The sequence below is a fragment of the Etheostoma cragini genome, chromosome 6 (genome assembly GCF_013103735.1).
Source record: "Etheostoma cragini isolate CJK2018 chromosome 6, CSU_Ecrag_1.0, whole genome shotgun sequence".
In the NCBI taxonomy this organism is placed as follows: Eukaryota; Metazoa; Chordata; class Actinopteri; order Perciformes; family Percidae; genus Etheostoma; species Etheostoma cragini.
This window is the reverse complement of record NC_048412.1, coordinates 14,981,885-15,001,844: the sequence shown is the minus strand read 5'-3', so window position 1 is coordinate 15,001,844 and position 19,960 is coordinate 14,981,885. Positions and strand designations below refer to the sequence as shown.

The 19,960-nt window shown below is 39.3% G+C and overlaps 1 protein-coding gene across 3 annotated transcripts in view; it reads left to right on the top strand.

Annotated features, from left to right (window-relative positions):
* The first annotated feature begins 11,771 nt into the window (after positions 1-11,771).
* The window catches only part of LOC117946468 (dynein heavy chain 11, axonemal), a 42,012-nt gene continuing 33,823 nt past the window's right edge, over positions 11,772-19,960 (top strand). For 2 of the 3 annotated variants that reach the window (XM_034874640.1, XM_034874638.1), the window contains exons 1-24: positions 11,772-12,172; positions 12,383-12,526; positions 12,666-12,859; positions 12,948-13,137; positions 13,244-13,343; positions 13,508-13,719; positions 13,921-14,142; positions 14,236-14,403; positions 14,551-14,667; positions 14,746-14,883; positions 14,986-15,101; positions 15,298-15,493; positions 16,007-16,111; positions 16,253-16,648; positions 17,194-17,526; positions 17,623-17,877; positions 17,967-18,136; positions 18,221-18,443; positions 18,602-18,718; positions 18,803-18,889; positions 18,984-19,142; positions 19,369-19,452; positions 19,581-19,739; positions 19,833-19,955. In XM_034874640.1, the coding sequence (XP_034730531.1) occupies positions 11,957-12,172; positions 12,383-12,526; positions 12,666-12,859; positions 12,948-13,137; positions 13,244-13,343; positions 13,508-13,719; positions 13,921-14,142; positions 14,236-14,403; positions 14,551-14,667; positions 14,746-14,883; positions 14,986-15,101; positions 15,298-15,493; positions 16,007-16,111; positions 16,253-16,648; positions 17,194-17,526; positions 17,623-17,877; positions 17,967-18,136; positions 18,221-18,443; positions 18,602-18,718; positions 18,803-18,889; positions 18,984-19,142; positions 19,369-19,452; positions 19,581-19,739; positions 19,833-19,955 (4,224 nt within the window). In that variant the 5' untranslated portion in view covers positions 11,772-11,956. The remainder of the gene's footprint in view (positions 12,173-12,382; positions 12,527-12,665; positions 12,860-12,947; positions 13,138-13,243; positions 13,344-13,507; positions 13,720-13,920; positions 14,143-14,235; positions 14,404-14,550; positions 14,668-14,745; positions 14,884-14,985; positions 15,102-15,297; positions 15,494-16,006; positions 16,112-16,252; positions 16,649-17,193; positions 17,527-17,622; positions 17,878-17,966; positions 18,137-18,220; positions 18,444-18,601; positions 18,719-18,802; positions 18,890-18,983; positions 19,143-19,368; positions 19,453-19,580; positions 19,740-19,832; positions 19,956-19,960) is intronic. The other variant, XM_034874639.1, reaches the window with a different exon arrangement.

Here is a 19,960-nt window from a genome sequence, read left to right as displayed (position 1 = left end):
CAGCAGTGAGTCCCAAATTGAATTACATGCACATTTCTCAGCCACAAAGGGGAGCCATCACTAATTAAAACCATGTGATTGATGACACTGACGCTTCATGCCAAAGAAGGATAAATCACCCTCAAAGACACTTTGCTGCATTGGTTCCTGTCTCGCACACCATAAGCTACTGTACGTTCAACACTTCCTCTGCTGAGGGAAATAAACAACTGTTTGCCGTTGTTTTGTTGTTGATGTTTTGTTGTGCATTATGTCTTTAAGACTGTAGCTTTTTAGTCACATATGTGAAATACTCTGAGGAAACAATGTCACTTGTGAAGGCCAACATTGGTGTATGAATCTAATGTACAGTATATGAAGCATACAGTATGTGCTCTTCATTGTGTTTAGCCCAGTGAAACTTTGACCTACTAAAAGGGAAGCCGTCAACCTATCCATCCAGGGACAGCACTTTGTGAGTAATCACTATCTAATGGCTTGTAATACTGAATCAGTGTATTCTACACACAAACCTACATGCACACACTTCTGAACCTTCAGATCTGCTCAACTTGTAGTTTTATCTCCTGATCAGAGTTTTGCTTTTTGTTGTACAATCAACCAGAAGTGTCTTCAATGTTAATTAGATGAGCATAAAGGTAAGGTGATATATTTCACATGTTCAATATTTGAACACTCTGATTGATATATTAAGTGTGTTGCTTTTTTGAAATAGGAGAGGGAATCTGTGGAAATGTATACAAATGTGTAGTATTTTATGAGTATACTGATAATTGCCTCCTTTTTGTAACAACATTGACTCTTTATTGCCATCTACAACTGCATTCAATCAGCACATACAAAATTATTTTGTTGTAGTACTTTATTTTGTAATCTCTATCTACTTAAACAATCTAGTTTGGACTCTTGTTTGTCTTGTTAGCATCCTGGATATGGCTATGTTTACTTTGGGGAGTTTTGTGTCTGTGTCTGAAACAGTTTGATAGCTGTAAGATGGATGTATTTTTTTAAATAATTGCTGCATATTACGATATTCCTGTCTTCAAGCCTTTGGTAAAGAAGGAGTTAAAGTTGATCATTTTGGGTTTGTTGGTAGATATTGGTGTGGTTCTCCTATCAGATCCGGAGCAAAGGGATGACCCTGAAGCTGAGTTCCCAGAGGATATGTCAAGTCCTCCTATTGCTGCTGAGCCAGTCGGACCTCCTGTCTCTCTGCCATGATTTAAGCCATTTTCATTTGATACTTCTTCTTTGTCTAATGGCTGCCCTCTTAAAGGTGTGTTAAACCCATCTTAATCTTGAAGCATAAAAAGAGAATTGTTTTTCAGCATTTTCAATTGTCCAAGCACACCATGGCCAAACATCAGTTATCTATTGTATTGAGACTACTTCTCCACTGTTAAATATTCCACATGTACGGGGATGATCCCCCTGGATACTTGTTTAAGACACACTGGCTTGCCCGGCCATGCCCTAGAAACCACCTGTGCTGGCGTGGATTCACTGATAGTTTGATTGGAACCGTCTCAGAGCGGCCTAAAGCTGGAAAGATTGTCTCTTCACACTCTTCTTGTGTCGGCGAACAACAGTCATGTCGACGTCTGAACTCCGTCAGTATTCCCAAACTCCTGTTTTTTTTAGCGGTGATTTTCGTTGCTTCCTTCAGCTTCTTTTGAAACAAAACATTTCTTCTGGCTGCGGCGAGTAGCCGACGTGCTGTTGTGACCCGCGCTGAAAATTACGTCATCACGCGTTGCTATAGGGACCAGCCACGCTGAGGCTTTACTCAATCTGCAATGGAAAACGGAAGTATAATGGGCCGAGGCGAGCCGAGGCGGGCCGAGGCGAGCCGAGGCAAGCTGTTACCAGCAGTGGAAAAACGCCAAAAGAGAACCAAGGTTATGACGTAATCGACTGTTCAGCTCGGTTGCTACTGATTCCTGCTTTTGGTAGACCAACATTCCAATCTTTCCCTGTTTTAAGGTGCTACTTAAACATTATTGCCTTGAGGGTCTGATGCCACCACTCTAGCCTCCCCTGGATTAAAAAAAAAAAAGAAAATCATTATATTATCATTAAAATGTTCAACTCAAGTCTAACAGAAATTACTGCAAGTCAGTGCATGTATTTTAACAGCAGCACTAGTTGCAATTATTGTCAAATAAAAGAACCAAACGGCAAAAAGAATTCTCTCCCCCTTCAGGAATCCCTCTGAATATGATCACCCATATGTTGTACATGTGAACTCTCTCAATAGGTGGACTATTACAGTGGTTTAAAATTGCCGGCCAGGAACAATTTTGCGCTCTTAGCCCAAACCACTGCATACAAGTCAGATCCTGTCAGTGGGTTAGTTTTGTTCAAAGGACCAATTAGTGGGTCCTACCTTAGCCTGCAGCTAAAAGGCCTAATAGTGGGGGCATCCACCTGAGAGGTGCAGAGCTCTCCCCACTGGGCTTTAATTTGAGAGAGGGGTGGGTGGCAGCCTCTGAGGCTTTTACCATTACACAGGACTTCATTGTGGCTGCTGACCGTTTGATCTTAAAATAATTTACTTAATGATCTCACCACGGGAGCAATTGGTGCTGCTCGATTAGTCTGCAAGGTCTAATGGACATGGGAAAGAAAGAAGAGGAGAAGGAGGATGGGTAGGAGGGAGAGGGAAAATGGGGGTGGCACAGTAAGAACTAAATGAATCTGCTATGTAACCTCTTGGGGAGGTACATTTTTTAGCATAAATTCAGAGGTGAAATTCTTCGGCTTTAACAGTAGCAGCAGTTTAACAAGCCCAAATAAAACAAATGTCAGTCGTTTAGTTTTAGTAAAATGTTATCATATGAAGGGATAAAGATTGTAATTGGACCTTTGTATTGATCCCAGCTAAGTTTATATGCAGTGATATTGTGGGTAACTAAACCACCTGATTGCCAAATATTTTTATTCAGAAACAGAATATATATTTTACTATTTACGATTTTCAGAGCAACCGTGATTTCAATGTGATTTGGATTTGTTATGATCAATGTACCTCTTTTTTAAAGGTATAATGTACCCTTAAATGTGTTACAGTAACAGTGATGCATTTTTAATACTACTAAAAAGCCTAAACATGATAACATTTTCCAAATTCAATGCTTAGGCTAATTCCAGTCTATTACACCAATTTTGTTAAAGATGAAATACTTGATTACTGAGTCTTTTCATTTTTAATCAAAGTATTATTCAACATATACTGTATGAAGACTTACAAGACTAAAAGAAAGCCCAAACCACAACAGCTTCAAGGATTCACAGTAAAGAGAGTTGAAAAGGTCACACACACTCCTCAACACAACTGAAAGGCCTTCCTGACCTCTGCAGATAACGAGCCAAAGAAAGGGGGGATGGGGTCTGAAACAGTCAGTAGAAGACAAGATAGCTGAAGTCAGGTAAGTTGGTGCAATTTACAACAAACCCTCGGGCAAAGTATGAAAAGCGGAAAAGGGAGTATGGGTGATTAAGACAGATCACTGTTATTAAATCATGCAGGAAGGTTGTTAGTGAACATGAAGTTGTCTGTGACATGTCATGACAAAATCTGTCTCACTGGTAGGAAGTACCCAAATAAATGTCTGGATAGAAGCATTTTTGATGGAAAGATACAACATTGTTAGTGTCATCCCGTTCAACGAAGACCTACAGTACATCTGTTTTTTTCTCAACGTTGAAACCTTATTCAGAAAAATGCTAGATTATAGTGTGAAAATTGCATGAGCCTATGAAGACTGGTACTGAAGTTTATTTTCATAACACAAGCCAAAACATCCAAAGACATATGAATGAAATGTAGCATACATTGGCGATATATATTGTAATAATTCATTCACGCAATCAATTAGTCTTACAGCAAAGCCAGTAAACTACTTTTTTCTCATTATTTCTGAAACTATAGGATAGAAACAAAAAAATAATCCTTGATTTAAATTCACTCTGCATGATACAAGAATTCCCAGATACTTACATTAAAAATTCAAGAAGGTGCCTAATAATGTTGTTACACAGAAGACATGCACTGGAGCTTCAAAATATCTGCACTCTTGGTTATATGCTGAGATATTTACTGTGACATGAACAAAGGTTGACCTCTTCCCTTTAAAGTGGGCATTACTACACAGTGAACAATGCAGTAATTAAAAGCCAGTGTAACTACTGCCAATGCGTTTGCTGTTGCGTCGTATGGATGCGTTGTAGTGTTTCTTTTTCTGTATTTTATATTATCATTAGTGTAATATATGGGGATTTTATGAAACCAAGCAAATGCCTTTTAAATCAAATCTGGCAATTTATTTTAAATCTGGTTAATTCTAAATGACAATATTAGTATTAACCAGACAACACAGATTATAGTTTAATGATGCAGCATGATATAGTACCTCTGCTGGAAAAACATACATGGATGTTTGTATAATATCTATAGACTGTAAGGGCCTCAGATGAATTTTAAACAATTATTGACCCATCCCCCCACTGAATGGAAGTAATCCTCGTGCCGGGCCATGCCAGAGACCACGAGGTGTGCATATTAAAAGTTTTACTGAGGCGCCACAACACCTGTGATCCTCTCACCATTGAGCCTTTGCACCACAAGAACATAAATCAGGGCCTGTGAGTGGAATATCTCATGGAGAGCCAGCATTCCACCGCTCGTGCTGGGATTAGGAAATCAAAAGGGCACACGCTCTGCAAATGCTACACAAGGCCCCAAGAAAGCCAGCATGTTGAGAAACAGCCAAAGAGGCTCACTCAGCATTGTCAAATATAATGGTGCTACAGTGACAGAAGCCCCAGGGACATTAACGCCACAAACCCCAAAACCACTGACTGTATGTGTCATCCAAGCAAGTACAAATTATGGTCTAAATGAAGCGGAAGAGCTCCCGCAAATTGCAGGAAGCGTTTTCCCGTGTCTTCATTATCTTGTTAGTTTTTTAAATAACTGTATTTCCAGCAGCATCTGGCTATGATGATCAGCCTAAGTAGAGTTATTTTCTGGGACAAGAAGAATTTGTCATTTTTACTTAACATGATATGTAAAATCAATTTTAGAATCTGAATGTGTTGGCTTGTCATAAGAAAGGCTATATTCCCATCTCAGCTGCTGTATGTGTGATTAACATTGCACAGATCATTTCCATGATTTACCCTTCTGTAGTCTCTTATTCCATCTCCAGAAATGGACTCTGTACTGTGAGAAGATTTTGACATGCAAAAACGCTCTTAATATATCCTTGGCCTGCGTTGGTCAAAACATGGATGAGATAGTTTGCATTTATGGAGTGAATGATTACACAAGTACACTATATGAGGAATAAAGGGCCCAGCTCAGGTTAAGGCTGATTGACAGCAGCATTGTCTAGTGGGGCTTCTCCTTATTTTGACTAGCCCGCAGTGACCCCAGGCATTATTACTATGGGGGCAGTGCCAGTCTCTCAGGATGCTGATTAAGTGGGATAAACCAGCCCCTCAGTCACAAGTAGACTGCCCGTCCTCAGGGGAGTCCTACCTAACCGCCTGGACCCAGCTTCCTTCACCACACACTCACCCCAACCTGCCTTGTAGACCTATGCACAACCAGACACAGAAAAATGTAAGAGGACTTTATGTGTCATTAATGCTATCACATTCAATTTAATGTACTTTAGCACAGAGGAACTAGATCAACAACTACACATTTCTAGAGTCTCACAGCAGATGCCCATAGTTTGGATGTATCTGGCTAAATATTATGGATTTAATAATCTCACTTTACTTCATCCATAGAAACCACTTAAATCAGCAGGATTAAATTGAAGCATAATGCATGGCATATGCTCTAATTTGTAGCCTGTGTGTGTGTGTGTGTGTGTGTGTGTGTGTGTGTGTGTGTGTGTGTGTGTGTGTGTGTGTGTGAACTAACTAAACAATGGGGATTTTACAACAATTGTAGAGTAATGGGTGTCCTTAAAGCTTTTGTTTCCCAGCATAGGAGCACTTAAAACAAACCTTTCAAGATAAACGGCCGGCTGTTGTACCGCGGCTTCACCGGTCCCCCAAGACCACATATCCATCACCAGATACCCTCGGGTGTGGCCTAACAAATTTGTTCAACCTAGGCTTACATAACACCCCAAGAGCTTTGGCGCTATCTCTTCGGATTTTGTGTGATCTGCCAACAGAGATCTCACTGTCAGGTTGAGCGCACAGCAGTCATGTTTGTAACATTTCATTACAGTGGCGTTTATTCACAACAGGGCAATGATCACTTCCCAATATTATTTGCCACCAACACAGCAAAACTAGATTATCGTGTGCGTATTTACGGAAAGAGGCAAAGCAATCAATTATAAGAGAATGACTAAATATGATTTTTTAGTCAATATGATCAATTATTGTATAGACGGGAGGTCAACAGACGCGCGCAGCAGGCGTGCGCAGCAGCAGCCCGTCTGATGTTTTTAAACATGGCTGAAACATTGATTTCTGGACTTTTGTCTATCAGGTTGCCATATGTTTTTTATTAGGCTAGGCCTGTAATAATACTAAAAATAATTACCAAAAGAACAAGATGAAGGCTGGCTGTCTTTCTGTCTGTCTATCTATCTATCTATCTATCTATCTATCTATCTATCTATCTATCTATCTATCTATCTATCTATCTATCTATCTATCTATCTATCTATCTATCTATATATCTATACATCTATACATCTATACATCTATACATCTACGCCTCATTACAGGCTTAACTTGACAGCCCAAAAACTGTCTCGTTTCCTCGCTGGATCTCCAATCTGCGAAAAGAGAAAAGCCAGTGCCCTCTACAGGACGCCACTGACAGTGACGCCAAGACGCACACCGAGAGACGCATAGCCAACTTCAGAAGCCCCCCAAAACCATGATTTCCAAGTCCAAAGCTAATTAATTTAGCGTCCTAACAGAACTCTACTGTGCCTTGTATTTGATCTTTATCAAATGAGAAAGAAAGAAGAAAAAATGAGGGAAGCAAATTATGATTTTCCTTTCGTGTCACAATGGAAAGCATCTGGGTCTGAGGTAGGCCTACGCTGTTTAAACATTTTAAAGCCATCTGACGAGGATGATTTTGTGCTTTATAGGCCTAATTCCTTATTTGGATCCCCATTAGCTCCCACTAATGTAGCAGCTACTCTTCCTGATATTCTTCTCAGAGGTAAAACTGATCTTCTCAGACATAATGATCTTTATTGAGCGTAATCCTAAATCAGTCTAGTCCATAGAGGGCGACCTTGTTGTGTGGACCTTCTATATAACTTACCTTATATATGCTACAACAGGATTTGATCACATATATGTCTTTTATATAACCTTAGACTGATAAAAACAGCTATTTGCTGAAAAGAAAATAACCACTGGCTGGATAAAGCATGGTTAAAATAACTTAATGAATATTGGTATCCCAGTGAATGTTATAAATTGATTTAGTAAAATGTGTGGACTGATACCTCTATACCACATGCATTAAGTATCTTGTTATTTTTGTTTAATACATCGTATTGCTATTTGTTTTTATGGTATAAATACTTAATATGATTGCAATTTTTAAATGTATAAAAAAGAAATTAAAAGCAATAGTGGGCTAGTAAATGGTGAGTACATTACTCTAATCAGAAATTGGAACTGTGAAGTTTAAATTCTTTATTATTGTCACTGTAGATGATGCACTTCTTTAAAGAAAGTGCACATGGGCGATTGCTGTTCTGTCAGCATCCTGCATTCTCCCATTTGGACAACAACACCAAATCCCAAAACAATTTAGTAAAATCAGTTAAAACGCTTGTCATGTTGTGTTTATTCTAGATGTAATAATCATGTCACTGTGGAGTGAAATTGCTTGCCTGCTTATAATAAAGGTAGCCATAACTACACAAATCCCTTATCTTACCTCTCTTAAATTCTGAAACAGGGGGGAAGATCCCTCAGCCTATAACACACTGTTATGTATACAGTTCACCTTTGTGGTTTCATTACACAGAGACAGCTTGGTTGAGGATTAGAAACAAACATAACAGATTTTAGACTCACAACCCATTTGCTTGCTTAACGCTGCCTGTTGGATTGAGTGGGCTGTCATGATGGAGTGCTGTTTTGTGATTCAGTTTGGGAATCAATACAACATCATCAACAAAAAGTCTGTTGACACTGCCAGTCATTGATGAGCTGCTTCGTATAACAAATGTACCTATGTGCAATTTTGAAGGCCAAAAGACAAAGTGCATGTTCAATAAGAGAACAGATCATTATCCATACACAATTTCAATTGCCAAAACTGTAGTACTATTAATTAACTGATTAAGCCAAGCAAACAGATCATGCATTAAAACAGAACACTAATTTGAATACCAATGACAATGATTACAAGTTATTAATTAATCTAAATGTTTCCAGTCAGATTGCAGCCCATTCTTTATTGTGGCAGACTGCACAACAAGCAGTGGATGGAGATATTAGGAAGGCTAGCTCAGCTAAAACAACCCTTGGCAGGAAAGTGGTCAAAGTGGAAAGTATGGTGCTAGGTTTGAACTGCATTGTTTCCTAAGAAATAGTTCTATGTTGCTTGGGAGGAGCAGTCTGTCTCACCCAGTGTTGTGATGTTACAGCTCCTGGATCAGAATCCGCTATCAGAAAGAGATATTGAAAAATATAATTTTTTTGTTTGTTGTTTTTCTTTATTTAGAGGGAGGCCAAACTACGATGAAGAAACGGAAAGATACCTGTATGTTTTGACCTCTCTCTCTTTCTCACTCTCCATTTGAGTCTATAAGGGTTTTCTGGTCTTTAGCAAATTTAATGACTCATGTTCTCAATCATGTTTATATCTTTGCTGATTTTCAGAGTAAAATGAGCACGTGGATAACATCAGGAGCCATCTTCATCTTGAATCATGCTTGACTGCATCACCTCCAACTTGTTATTAGCACCATAGCAACAGGCAGGCAATCTCTTCCCCGTAGGTGGTCTTGTCATTGTCAGTTATGAGGTCAGTAACTGTAGTGCCACCTGCAAACCTAAGGTGTGTGTCTCACACTCTCCTTTTTCCTGAGGATAAGTTTCTAAATGTAAAAAAAAAGTTGTAAAAAGGAGTGCATTTTCCATAAATTGTAGCCTACAAACTGTTACAATTCTTTAGCCAAACCCTACATAGCACCCTCAACCTCACATTCACAAATGTATCAGAGTACTGCTCGGCTATTTAAATCTTCAAGATAAACTGTAAAATAAGCATTTTGTTCATTTAGGCAATCAGACCTCGAGGTTGCTCTGAAATGAGGTGCAGGAAAGTGCCGTGTGAATGGCAGTTGCTAGGTGCTCTGCTGCTAAGACAACAGTCAAACCAGTGTGTGAAGATGACTCGCTCGCTCTCTCTCTCTCTCTCTCACACACACACACACGCACACACACACACACACACACACACACACACACACACACACACACACACACACACACACACACACACACACACACACACACACACACATACACACACTTTACTACAGTGTGTGGCTCCACTACATAAGCTGCTTCATGTCCAGTCCTTTCACACAGAAGGCATTTGTGCCAATAAAAGAGGACACAGATTTGCACTTGACAAAACCAGAAATGTTTGAATTACTGTATAATACATATTTATATTATAGACATTCTGTGTGTCATGGTATTCATATGTCACTGAGCAAAACTGAGTATGACCTTTAAACAGACATGTAGGCCTAACGTTAGTTTTAACTTTACCTAACTGCATGTCCATATCTAAGTAGGTAATACCTATGAAACCTACAGTAAACATCCAAGTAAAACTTACCAAAAATGTCTTAAAAGACTTACCAAACTCACTCTTTTCCTAGAGAGTCATGAGTTATTTGACAAATTCCAGTCTGGTTTCCGTAAAAAAGCAGTGTACGGAAACTGCACTACTTAAGAGTAAGTGATATTATGATGTCAGCTGACTCTAAGGAATGTACAGTTTTGGTCCTTTTGGACCTGTCTTCTGCTTTTGACACAGTTGATCATAACATTATGATAAATAGACTTCGTGATCTGGTTGGGATGTCTGGATCAGTTTTAAAATGGTTTTCATCCTACCTTTCTGGTAGACATTTCAGTGTTTATGTTAATCACGTCATGTCTGAAATTGGAGATTTGCTATGTGGGGTACCTCAGGGTTCTGTCTTGGGACCCTTCTGTTCCTCTTGTACATATTTCCTCTGGAACAGATAAATAGTCAAATTAGTGATATATCTTACCATCTTTATGCGGATGATATCTAACTGTACTGCTCGTTTAAGGACACTGAGTTCTCTAAACTGTCTTCTTTAATCAACTGTGTTACTAGTATCAAACACTGGTTATGTGAAAAAAATTTGTTTCTGAACTCAGATAAAACAGAAACACTAAGTATTGCCTCTGAAAGTCAAATCCATCACATAAGGCAGCACATTGGTGACTTATGTGGCCCGTCTGTCCAGCCGAGCCTCAAGAGCTTAGGGGTTGTTTTTGATTCAGCCATGTCCTTGGAGATCCACTGTAAACAATTAGTTAGGTACTGTTTCTTCCAATTGAGGAATATTTCCAAATTAAGAACATTTGTAACTAAGGGGGAGTTAGAGATGATCATTCATGCTTTTATTACTTCACGCTTGGACTACGGCAACAGCCTTTTCACCTGTTTGAATAAGGAGCTTTACAGTCTACAGGCTGTTCAGAACTCCACTCCTAGGCTTTTAACTCACATTAGTAAAAGAGCCTACCTTACACCTCTTTTAGCCGCACTTCACTGGTTACCAGTCAAGTATAGAATTCAATTCAAAATCCCAGTTCTTACTTTTAGAGCCCTGCACAGTCAAGTTCCTCCATACATCTCTGACTTGATCCAGCTCCATACTCCCACCCGTAGTCTGAGGTCATTAGGTCAGAGGCTTTTAGTGGTCCCCCGCACTCATTTTAAAACCAGAGGGGGCCGATCATTCCAAACATTGGCTCCTAGGCTATGGAATGACTTGCCTCCCTCTATATGTTGTGTGAATTCTGTTCTCTTTTATAGAGCAATTGAAGAGTTTGTTGTTCAAGCAGGCTTAGTCAAGGGTTTTTTATGGTTGTTTGTTGTGTTTTCTATTTTGTATTCAAATGTTCTTGTATTTTAATTTGTTGTATTGTATCAGATTTTATTGTGAAGGACTTTATGATTTTTATCTGTGAAAGGTGCTGTACAAATTAACTTTACTTACTTACCAATTATAATGCTATCTAGATCTAATTTATTTACTTTCAATCACAAAGAAAATTGATGCAATATGCTTACAGTGTGCACAAACAAACTAAAACACAAAGAACAGGACGGGGTGTGGAAAAAGTGGTTTGCACTGTGGAAAGGCACACTGCACACCACCAGGGATTAGATTATAAAACTCCATGGAGTTTTAAAATGTAATCCCTGGTGGCATATGGATCGTGGGATACAAATTACAGCCTCCTTTGCAACTGTACACTTAGTCTTGTTTTACTGTAAAAAAAAGAAACTGAATGCTTAATATTCTGGTAAACTAAAATCATGTAAACATGTAGCATAGTAGGCTAACTTATATACAGTAACAGCCTAGGCTACTAAAATAAATTAGAACAAGTAAGTTTTTCTTATTTGCAAAATCTAGCAATAGTGCAGTGATTTAGGATAGTGGCTGTTGCCTAGTAACGGAATGCTGAACCGCCCCCAGGAACCCATGACAGTAGAGCTTGTGCAGTCTCCTTTCTTTGCAGACAGTCTGAAGAAATGTAAAACTAACGTTACAACACGAAGCTAATTTAGGTAACGGTTTCTGGAGCAGTCACAAATTAGTTTGCTTTTATTTTTCGTTTTGTTGAAGGAAGTGACGGAGCAGCATGTGGTGGTGGTAGATCAATAATGTCCGACGATGAAAGTGTGTCTTCTTTTCTTGAGGACGTCAGAGTGAAGTTTGTTAAGGAAAAAGTTTGTGGGCTACTGCGACTGCACCGCCAAATATGGGACAAGAGTGACGTCAACGAGGAGTTTCAAACGATTTTGAAAGACTTCTTTGAAAAGGAGTCTGTAATATTTTTCTCTTTATCAAAAAAAGCCTGCCTGGTTGCTTCTAATGAGGTACTGCATGTTTGTTACAAAATCTCCACTGAAATGTATTAAGCTAGAAGCTAGCGTTACATTCGCAGCATGTTAAACCACACTTGACTAGCTGGTAAGCTAGACGCTAGCTAAGGTTAGAGCGCTTACAAAATGTTGAAATTCACGGATTTAGCATATTTTCAATGTCGTATCTGTTTCTAATAAAATCTCGCAATATTTCAAATGCAGGTCCCACCTGTTTCCCAAAACAAGCAAATCTACATTCTCAAGAAGAGAGTTGTTCCTGTCAACTCTGAAAACTACAGGGAACTTCTGCTCTTTGGCCTCCTGTCTCTGTCACCACTACTTCAGCTGTCAAGCACAGTTGAGCAGGTGATTGATATACTCGCCAGCATACACATGATCTCTCAACAATTTGGTTCAATGTTCTCTCAATTTTTTTGTCATGGATATTACTAGCTAGCTTGCCTTAATGCGTTTTGAGTGAATGTATTCCGTGTCTCCTCCCAAGGTATGTGTGCCACTGCTGTCGAACGACAAAAATCATCAGATGTGGCCAAATCTGATGTCTGAAGACATCATTCGACATGTTCAGAGCATGTGCAGTAGGACATCCATTGTCCGTGGACAGGTTTTGGGAAAAAGTGTCCTCCCTATCCCAACTGCGACAGAGTGGATGGAAGAATCATACAGCACCTTCAAAATGTAAGTAAACACACACATTTAGAGCCCAGGATTATAATTACTGTAATTATTACAAAAATACACTCTCAACATGTAATTTCACTCTCAGGTATAATAACTATGACAGGGCACTTGCCCATGCCATAGAGACCCAGGTCATCAACTGGACCAATCTGATCCAGAAAATCCTGAAGGATGATTCATCAGACATACTTATGACAGGCTGTAATCCAGGGCCCAGTGCAGAACTGAAATTCTGGGCTTCCAGAAAGAGCAATATACAGAACATTTATCTTCAGGTATGGTCCTGTTTCCTTCTGATCTTCACTAAAATAGTTATTAACTGTAAACCTCTCTCCTGACTTCCCACTGTATGTTAAAAATGTTTGGTACTTTCCCTTGTAGCTTCAGAGTCCCATTGTTCGGAAGATGGCAAAGATGTTAGAGATGATGGATAGCAGCTATCATCCAACAGTCAAGACTCTAATTGGAAATATATTTGATGGTAATATTAGCAGGCGCCCTTTTAAAGCCAAAGAAGACCTACTTTATTTTTGCACCTTATCAAATGCACAACATAATGTGATTACCAACTATGATCACAAACTTATTATCTCTGAATATGTTGTTTTTATAATTTAATTATTTATTTCTTTTCTTAATCAAAAGCCCTTCAAGAAGCCCAGGACATTGACCTCTATCTGCAGCCACTACACGCACAACTGACTCAACTGGAAAAGGAAGGATTTCTTCACTTGGAAACATGCATCCCTGCACTGTTCCACACTCTGTTCCTTATCTGGACCAACTGCCAATCTTATCAAAAACCGGCACGCATTGTGGTGTTACTGCAGGAGCTTTGCAACCTGTTCATTGAGCAGGTAGGATTCCTCAACACCTGTAGTGATGGAATAAATAAAGTGACACCTATGTGTTACATTAGTTTGCAATTGCTTTTTTTGTTTAGACAAGTTTAGTTAATTATGCTTTGCTAATGCTGGTCTGTCATTGTTACTCTGACTTCATTTATTGTGGCTGGCTGTGTAAAGAAATTCACAGATATACAATCTTTCACCCTTTAGGCCTCCACATACCTCTCTATGGATCTGCTACTCAGAGAGGATCCAGAGGAAAGTCTACAAATGTTAAAGAAGGTGATTCAAGTCTTTAGATGTTTTAGAGACAGTTACCAGACCCAGAGAGAGAGGTTGGCCAACCATGTGAAACATGCACCCTGGGATTTCCCGTCTGACATGATTTTTGCACGTTTCAACCAGTTTTTTAATCGTATGCTACAGCTGGAGGTGAGAACAGACTTTTTTTTTGTAATCTGGTGTCACAGTAAAGTAATATGTGTATGTGGTTTTGTTTCCTATAACAATTTGGTATCTTTGCAGGACTTGTTTGAAATTATACTGGACTTTCAGAGGATGAAAAAACTGGAATTTGGTGGACTTAACGGCAAACTCTACAGTGAGCGTGCTGCTCAGATGTACAAAGAGTTTAGTAACCTCTGCCAAGCGTTGAAGCACAGTGAAAACAGCCACCTTGACTTAAACTCTCAGGTGAAATTATTTGTATTTTGATAACATTTTGGCATTTATACTGCTTTGTAGGATTTCTATGAACAGCTACTGCATATAATTCATAATCCACAATTTTACACTTGTATCCATCATTTAATACTGTTGTTCACTCTCATTACTCGTAAGGCTTTTGAAAACAAGTATAAGGATTTCAAAGTGAGGATTGTGGACGTTGAATGCCGCCTTGCCAGCCTTCTAAGCTTGGCCTTTAAGGATTGCCCAGGACTGGAATCAGCATATAAAGTAAGCAGAACTGGATTATAGGATGATGGTGATGACGGTACTATCAACACACCAACATCTTGGGTTTTTGTCCTTTAGCTGCTAACTATTGTTGAACCCTTCCTGGAGAGAAGACAAATCAGGAAGATATTCAGTCCCAACTTTGTTCTACTGCAGCAACATTTTCAAAAAGAGCTGGAGACATGTAAATGTCTGTTTAAATCGCACCACAATCAGGTAATGGAAGCAGTACTGAAATGTTATATCAGCAAAATGTATTTAAGGCACAACATGTATGATCCATTTAACAACTGTATTCCATTCTTTCTTTGTTTACAGATGGAGAGTGGTCTGACTAAGAACATGGCTCACACATCTGGAGCTTTGAAGTGGGCAAAAATGCTCAGAGAACGCATTCAAACACCATGGGAAAAACTCAGATTACTGTTTGACATGTCAGTAAAAAAAAAACAGACTATTTCCAGTAAATGTATTAGTTATAAACGATAGCTTGTCAGAACAATTTATGGATAAATAGAGATACAGAGATACAGTACATAGACGGAGAAGCGCTAGCTATTGGTGCTTTTACATGCGTAAGGCTAAAGTTAAAAAATGTCAATTAAAATCAATATTATGTAATATTTCCAGGCTTGAGGGAGGTATAGAGATGGCAAAGGAGTACCAGCTGTACATGGAGATGTTGAGTCTCCTGGACCAATATAAGGGGGACATTTACTCTGAATGGTGTAATGGTTTGGAAGAGGCCTGCCTGATCAACCTGAACCAGCCCCTCATCTCCAGAAATAACACCTCCGACCTGATCTCACTCAACTTCAATCCTAAGGTAAATTATGTAATATCCCTACAAACTAGAAAGCACATTGCAGAGTTGTAAACATTATCCAAAGCTAATTTATTGTCCAATTTACTGTTAGACTGATGTCTGTCTGTTAAAAATAACTTAAAGAGTTCCCCTCACACTGCTGACATGCCCTCAAGATCCTTTAAAATTGAAATCCCTGAATATCCTTTAGTTTAGTAGGTGTGGTTGAATAACTATTCTTCTAATGTTGCAAAACCCAGATGTAGGTCACCAATTAATTGAGGTCAATTATCCTCTGGTCCAGCTGTATCTCATTAATTTTTTTGAAAAAATATGTTCATACGTTTTTTAACATAGTGCTGACAGACTTAGTAACAAGTGCAAAACATAGCCATCTTGACAGAGTGAATAGTTATTTCTTACACCTGTTTATTATTTGTTATCATAATCTTCAAGGGTTTCTGTTAAGACAAAACATTTTACTACCACTCCACCGTGATTATGTTGAAGAGTTAATTTCCTTTCACTCCTCAGCTGACTGAAGTCTTGAAAGATGTGAAGAATATTCTGATTCTAAGTCAGTTCAAGATCCCTGCAGCTGCAATGGCAGTTTTTGAGAAGCGTGACATGTTTACAAAGGTAAGAAACAACTTATTACTTTATGGGTTCACTTACACTCATGCACACCTTTTTGAGTTGAACAATAAGCAATATGTCTTTCTTCCTATCCTTTTCTGCATCTCCACATTTATATCGTTTCTCCTCATTTGTATTTTGCAGTATGTGAGCAGTCTGCAGCTTCTGGTACAATGGTACAACAAGTTAAAGCAGACAGTGCTAGAGGTGGAACTTCCTCTCATCAGAGCTGAGCTAGAGTCCATAGACATGCAGTTGACAAGAGCAGAGTCTGATCTGACATGGCAGGATCCGGACTGCTGGAGCTTCATTAGCTCCACCAAAGACCTGGTCCATGACCTAGAATGTCGAGTCAGTAGAGCCAAGGAAAACTGCGAAGCCCTCCAGTCAGTAATGAAAGGATGGAGCAAACACGCCATGTTTTGCAGAAAGGACAACAAGAAAGGCTCGCTCATACAGCTGGAAGACAGGGGAGACCGTGTCAACAAGAAGTACAGTGCCATGAAGAAGGAAGGATACTCTATCTACCAGCTGGTGCAGGTGGGTATAACTGAATAATATTCACTCTTGTATATCATACATTTTTCATGAATACGTGTGTGTGTGTGTGTAAGTAAAACCATCATAAATATGAAATTATTGCCATGGTTCCAAAACCTTTTAGCATGTTGTAGATATATATTTATCTTCATCAGATTACATAACATTAAAAGGACAACCCTGGAGACATTTAAAAACTTTGTTTACTTACATTTATTAATTTCAGAATTTGTGTTTGTCTTTTGATTCAGTTTTCTTAGGATAATGGAGATATAACAAAACCTAACCCTTATCTGTCCTGCACCATTAACAGTACAGAGTTTGTCATGCTTTTTCTGACCTTTTAGTTCTAATCAGTTTAATTTAACTTAAAAAAAAGAGAGATTTCTTTAACACACGTGGCAAGCCATGTAAATAAATATGCTCTAGTTATTCGGAAGTAGATATGATTAAATGTGTCAACCTGTACAATCCCTAGGAATCAAAAGTGAAGTCCAAACATTGACAGCGCTCATAGTCTCTCCAATATCCTACAATTTCATCAGGAGAATATGGTCCTTTTCCACGCTCACCCTGCGTCAGAAGCATGGCAGTCCTACCTGGAGTATGTGGATGAGATGGTGGTGGAGGGGCTCTTCAACTACATCAGCCACTCTCTACAGTTCTTTGTGGACAACATGGGATCCTGGCCAAACCAGAGACCTCTATTTGAGGCTCAGTTGATGCTAAGTAGCTCAGGAATGGCTTTCCTCCCCTCGTTGGAGCAAGATGCAAGTGAAGGCCTCTATGAGCTGATAGAAGGGCTGGTCGGAGACATATTCAAGACTTCAGTGAATGTCAACAGAGTGGCTGCTCATCTTAGCATGGAGAGCTACCAGGTACTCTGGTGTACTGTAGATTTGGATGTTAAAAACAATTACTAATTATAGTGCGTTCTTCTACAAATAGTAGATTCTTCTGATGTTATATTACAGGATGTAATGGATGGCATGCTGGATTTGTTAGCCTTGAGACAAGAAATAATGGAGCGAGTGGAGAACGTCCTCAAGAAAGCGATAAGTTACCAGAGAAAGTTTGACTGCTACACCCATATCTGGCAAGATGACAGGGCTGAGTTTCTCCGCCAGTTTCTCCTGTATGGACGTGTACTTACAGCTGAAGAAATGGAGGCCTTTGGAGCAGATGAACTCCCTGAAATCCCACCTACAATTGAAAATTTCAAAGAACAGGTAAAATGCTTTTTTTGAATCATGAGTCACATTTCCAATACATGTTAGGTGTCTGTATTGTAAACTATGTTGTTGCCTTCAATTTATAGATAGATTATTATGAGGATCTGTATGCTGAAATTTCCAAGCTTGAAGACTTCATAGTATTCAATGGATGGTTTCGGGTGGATATCAAGTTCTTTAAAGTGAGCCTCCTCAACACTATAAAGAAGTGGAGCTGGCTTTTTAAGGAACACCTCTTGACATATGTCACTAACAGGTAAACATCCATTTCTGTATGGCTTTTAAATGCAACCCAAACTGTAACATTAATTGTTCTCACTGTGCATGCTTTTCCACTCAGTCTTGATGAGCTGCAGAAGTTTGTCCGAGCCACTGTTGAAGGGCTAGGCCAGCCTGTGGCTACAGGAAACCACCGTGGCCTGGTGGAAGCGATGAGTCACCTGTTGGCTGTTAGAGACAGACAAGCAGCCACAGACAAGATGTTTGAGCCTTTTAGAGACACAATAATCCTACTGGAACAGTATGGAGTAACCATACCTGACCAGGTCTATTCACAGCTGGAGGTGAGGAAAGGAATGGCTTAATGTGCTTGTCTTTCTACCTTTTAAAGTACTAACTAAAATTACATAACAAATGATAATTTTTTCACAAATTCATTTTGTGGTAATTCATCCTTTTTTTTTTTTTTAATTAAAATATTACAAATCTAAAACATTCATAGGAACTTCCTGAGAAATGGAGTGGGGCGAAAAAATTGGCCTTAAAAGTGAGGCATGAGGTGGCGCCCATGCAGAATGCAGAAGTGATGGTTATACGGAGACGATGCATGATATTTGAGGTGACAAGTCAATTTTATGTGCAGTGTTGAAGCTATTGTACTTCAAATCTTAGTGTTAAAAACAATAAATTACTTATTTTTTAGGTGAAACAAAGCAAATTCAGGGAGGTGTTCAGAGCAACAGCGCCCTTCACTTACAATGCAGTGCATCCCTACATCAGTCTGGAGAAAGTAGGAGTTTACTTATTGCTTGATTTTAGTATTGAAAAACATAGGATTATACTGTACACTTACGGTAACTATGACCATGTGTTTTTTTTTCTAGTCTGAAAAAGCTGTCCGAGAAATGGAGAAAGAGGTAGCAGAGCTACAGGAGTCCACAAATCTTTTTGATGTCACTATTCCTGACTACAGAGACATCAAGCTCTGCAGACGAGAGGTCGTAGTCCTAAAAGAACTGTGGGACATTGTTGTTTTTGTTCAGGTAAGTAGCTTAATGTATACTGTAAACTTAAATGTCACTATTCTGGAGTAAAAGGAAACACAGCTGGCCTGGTCACCCCACTAACATGCCCCAATAACTCAATAACGTGACCAGCCTGTCCACTTGGAGGCTTTCATTGATTCTTTAAATACCCTGTAGCCTCTAAATGTCCCCATTAAGTACCCTCAGCCCATTGACCCCTCTGAATTCTTCTTTATCTATACAGAGCAGTGTCGAAAATTGGACAATGACCAAATGGAGGCGGATAAACGTGGACCAGATGGATGCAGAATTGAGGAGGTTTGCCAAGGTGAGGTCACCAACAGTGCTACATCACACCAGCGCATCTTTCCTGCTGTCTTACTGTCATGCACCATTGCTATTTGTAACAGCTGCCTCTAATAACTAATTACGTTTACCTACCTTCTGTTTGTGTAGGACCTACGCAAACTTGACAAAGAGGCTCGCGTGTGGGAGGTGTATTCTGGGTTAGACCTTTATATAAAGAACCTGTTGACGTCACTGGGGGCCGTGAGTCAGCTACAGAACCTGGCAATACGAGAGCGCCACTGGGTGCAGTTAATTAGGACAACAAAAGTGGGTACACACAGCTGAGGTCATACTACAGAGCAATGTTTTTCCTTGTATTATCAAAGGCTTTGCATTATGACAATAATTCTTTTGAAATAGATGGACTTCACTGTGACTGACAGTACCACCTTGGATGACCTCTTAACTCTGCAGCTCCATTTGTTGGAAGACGAAGTTCGCAACATAGTGGATAAGGCTGTCAAAGAAATGGCCATAGAGAAGGTTCT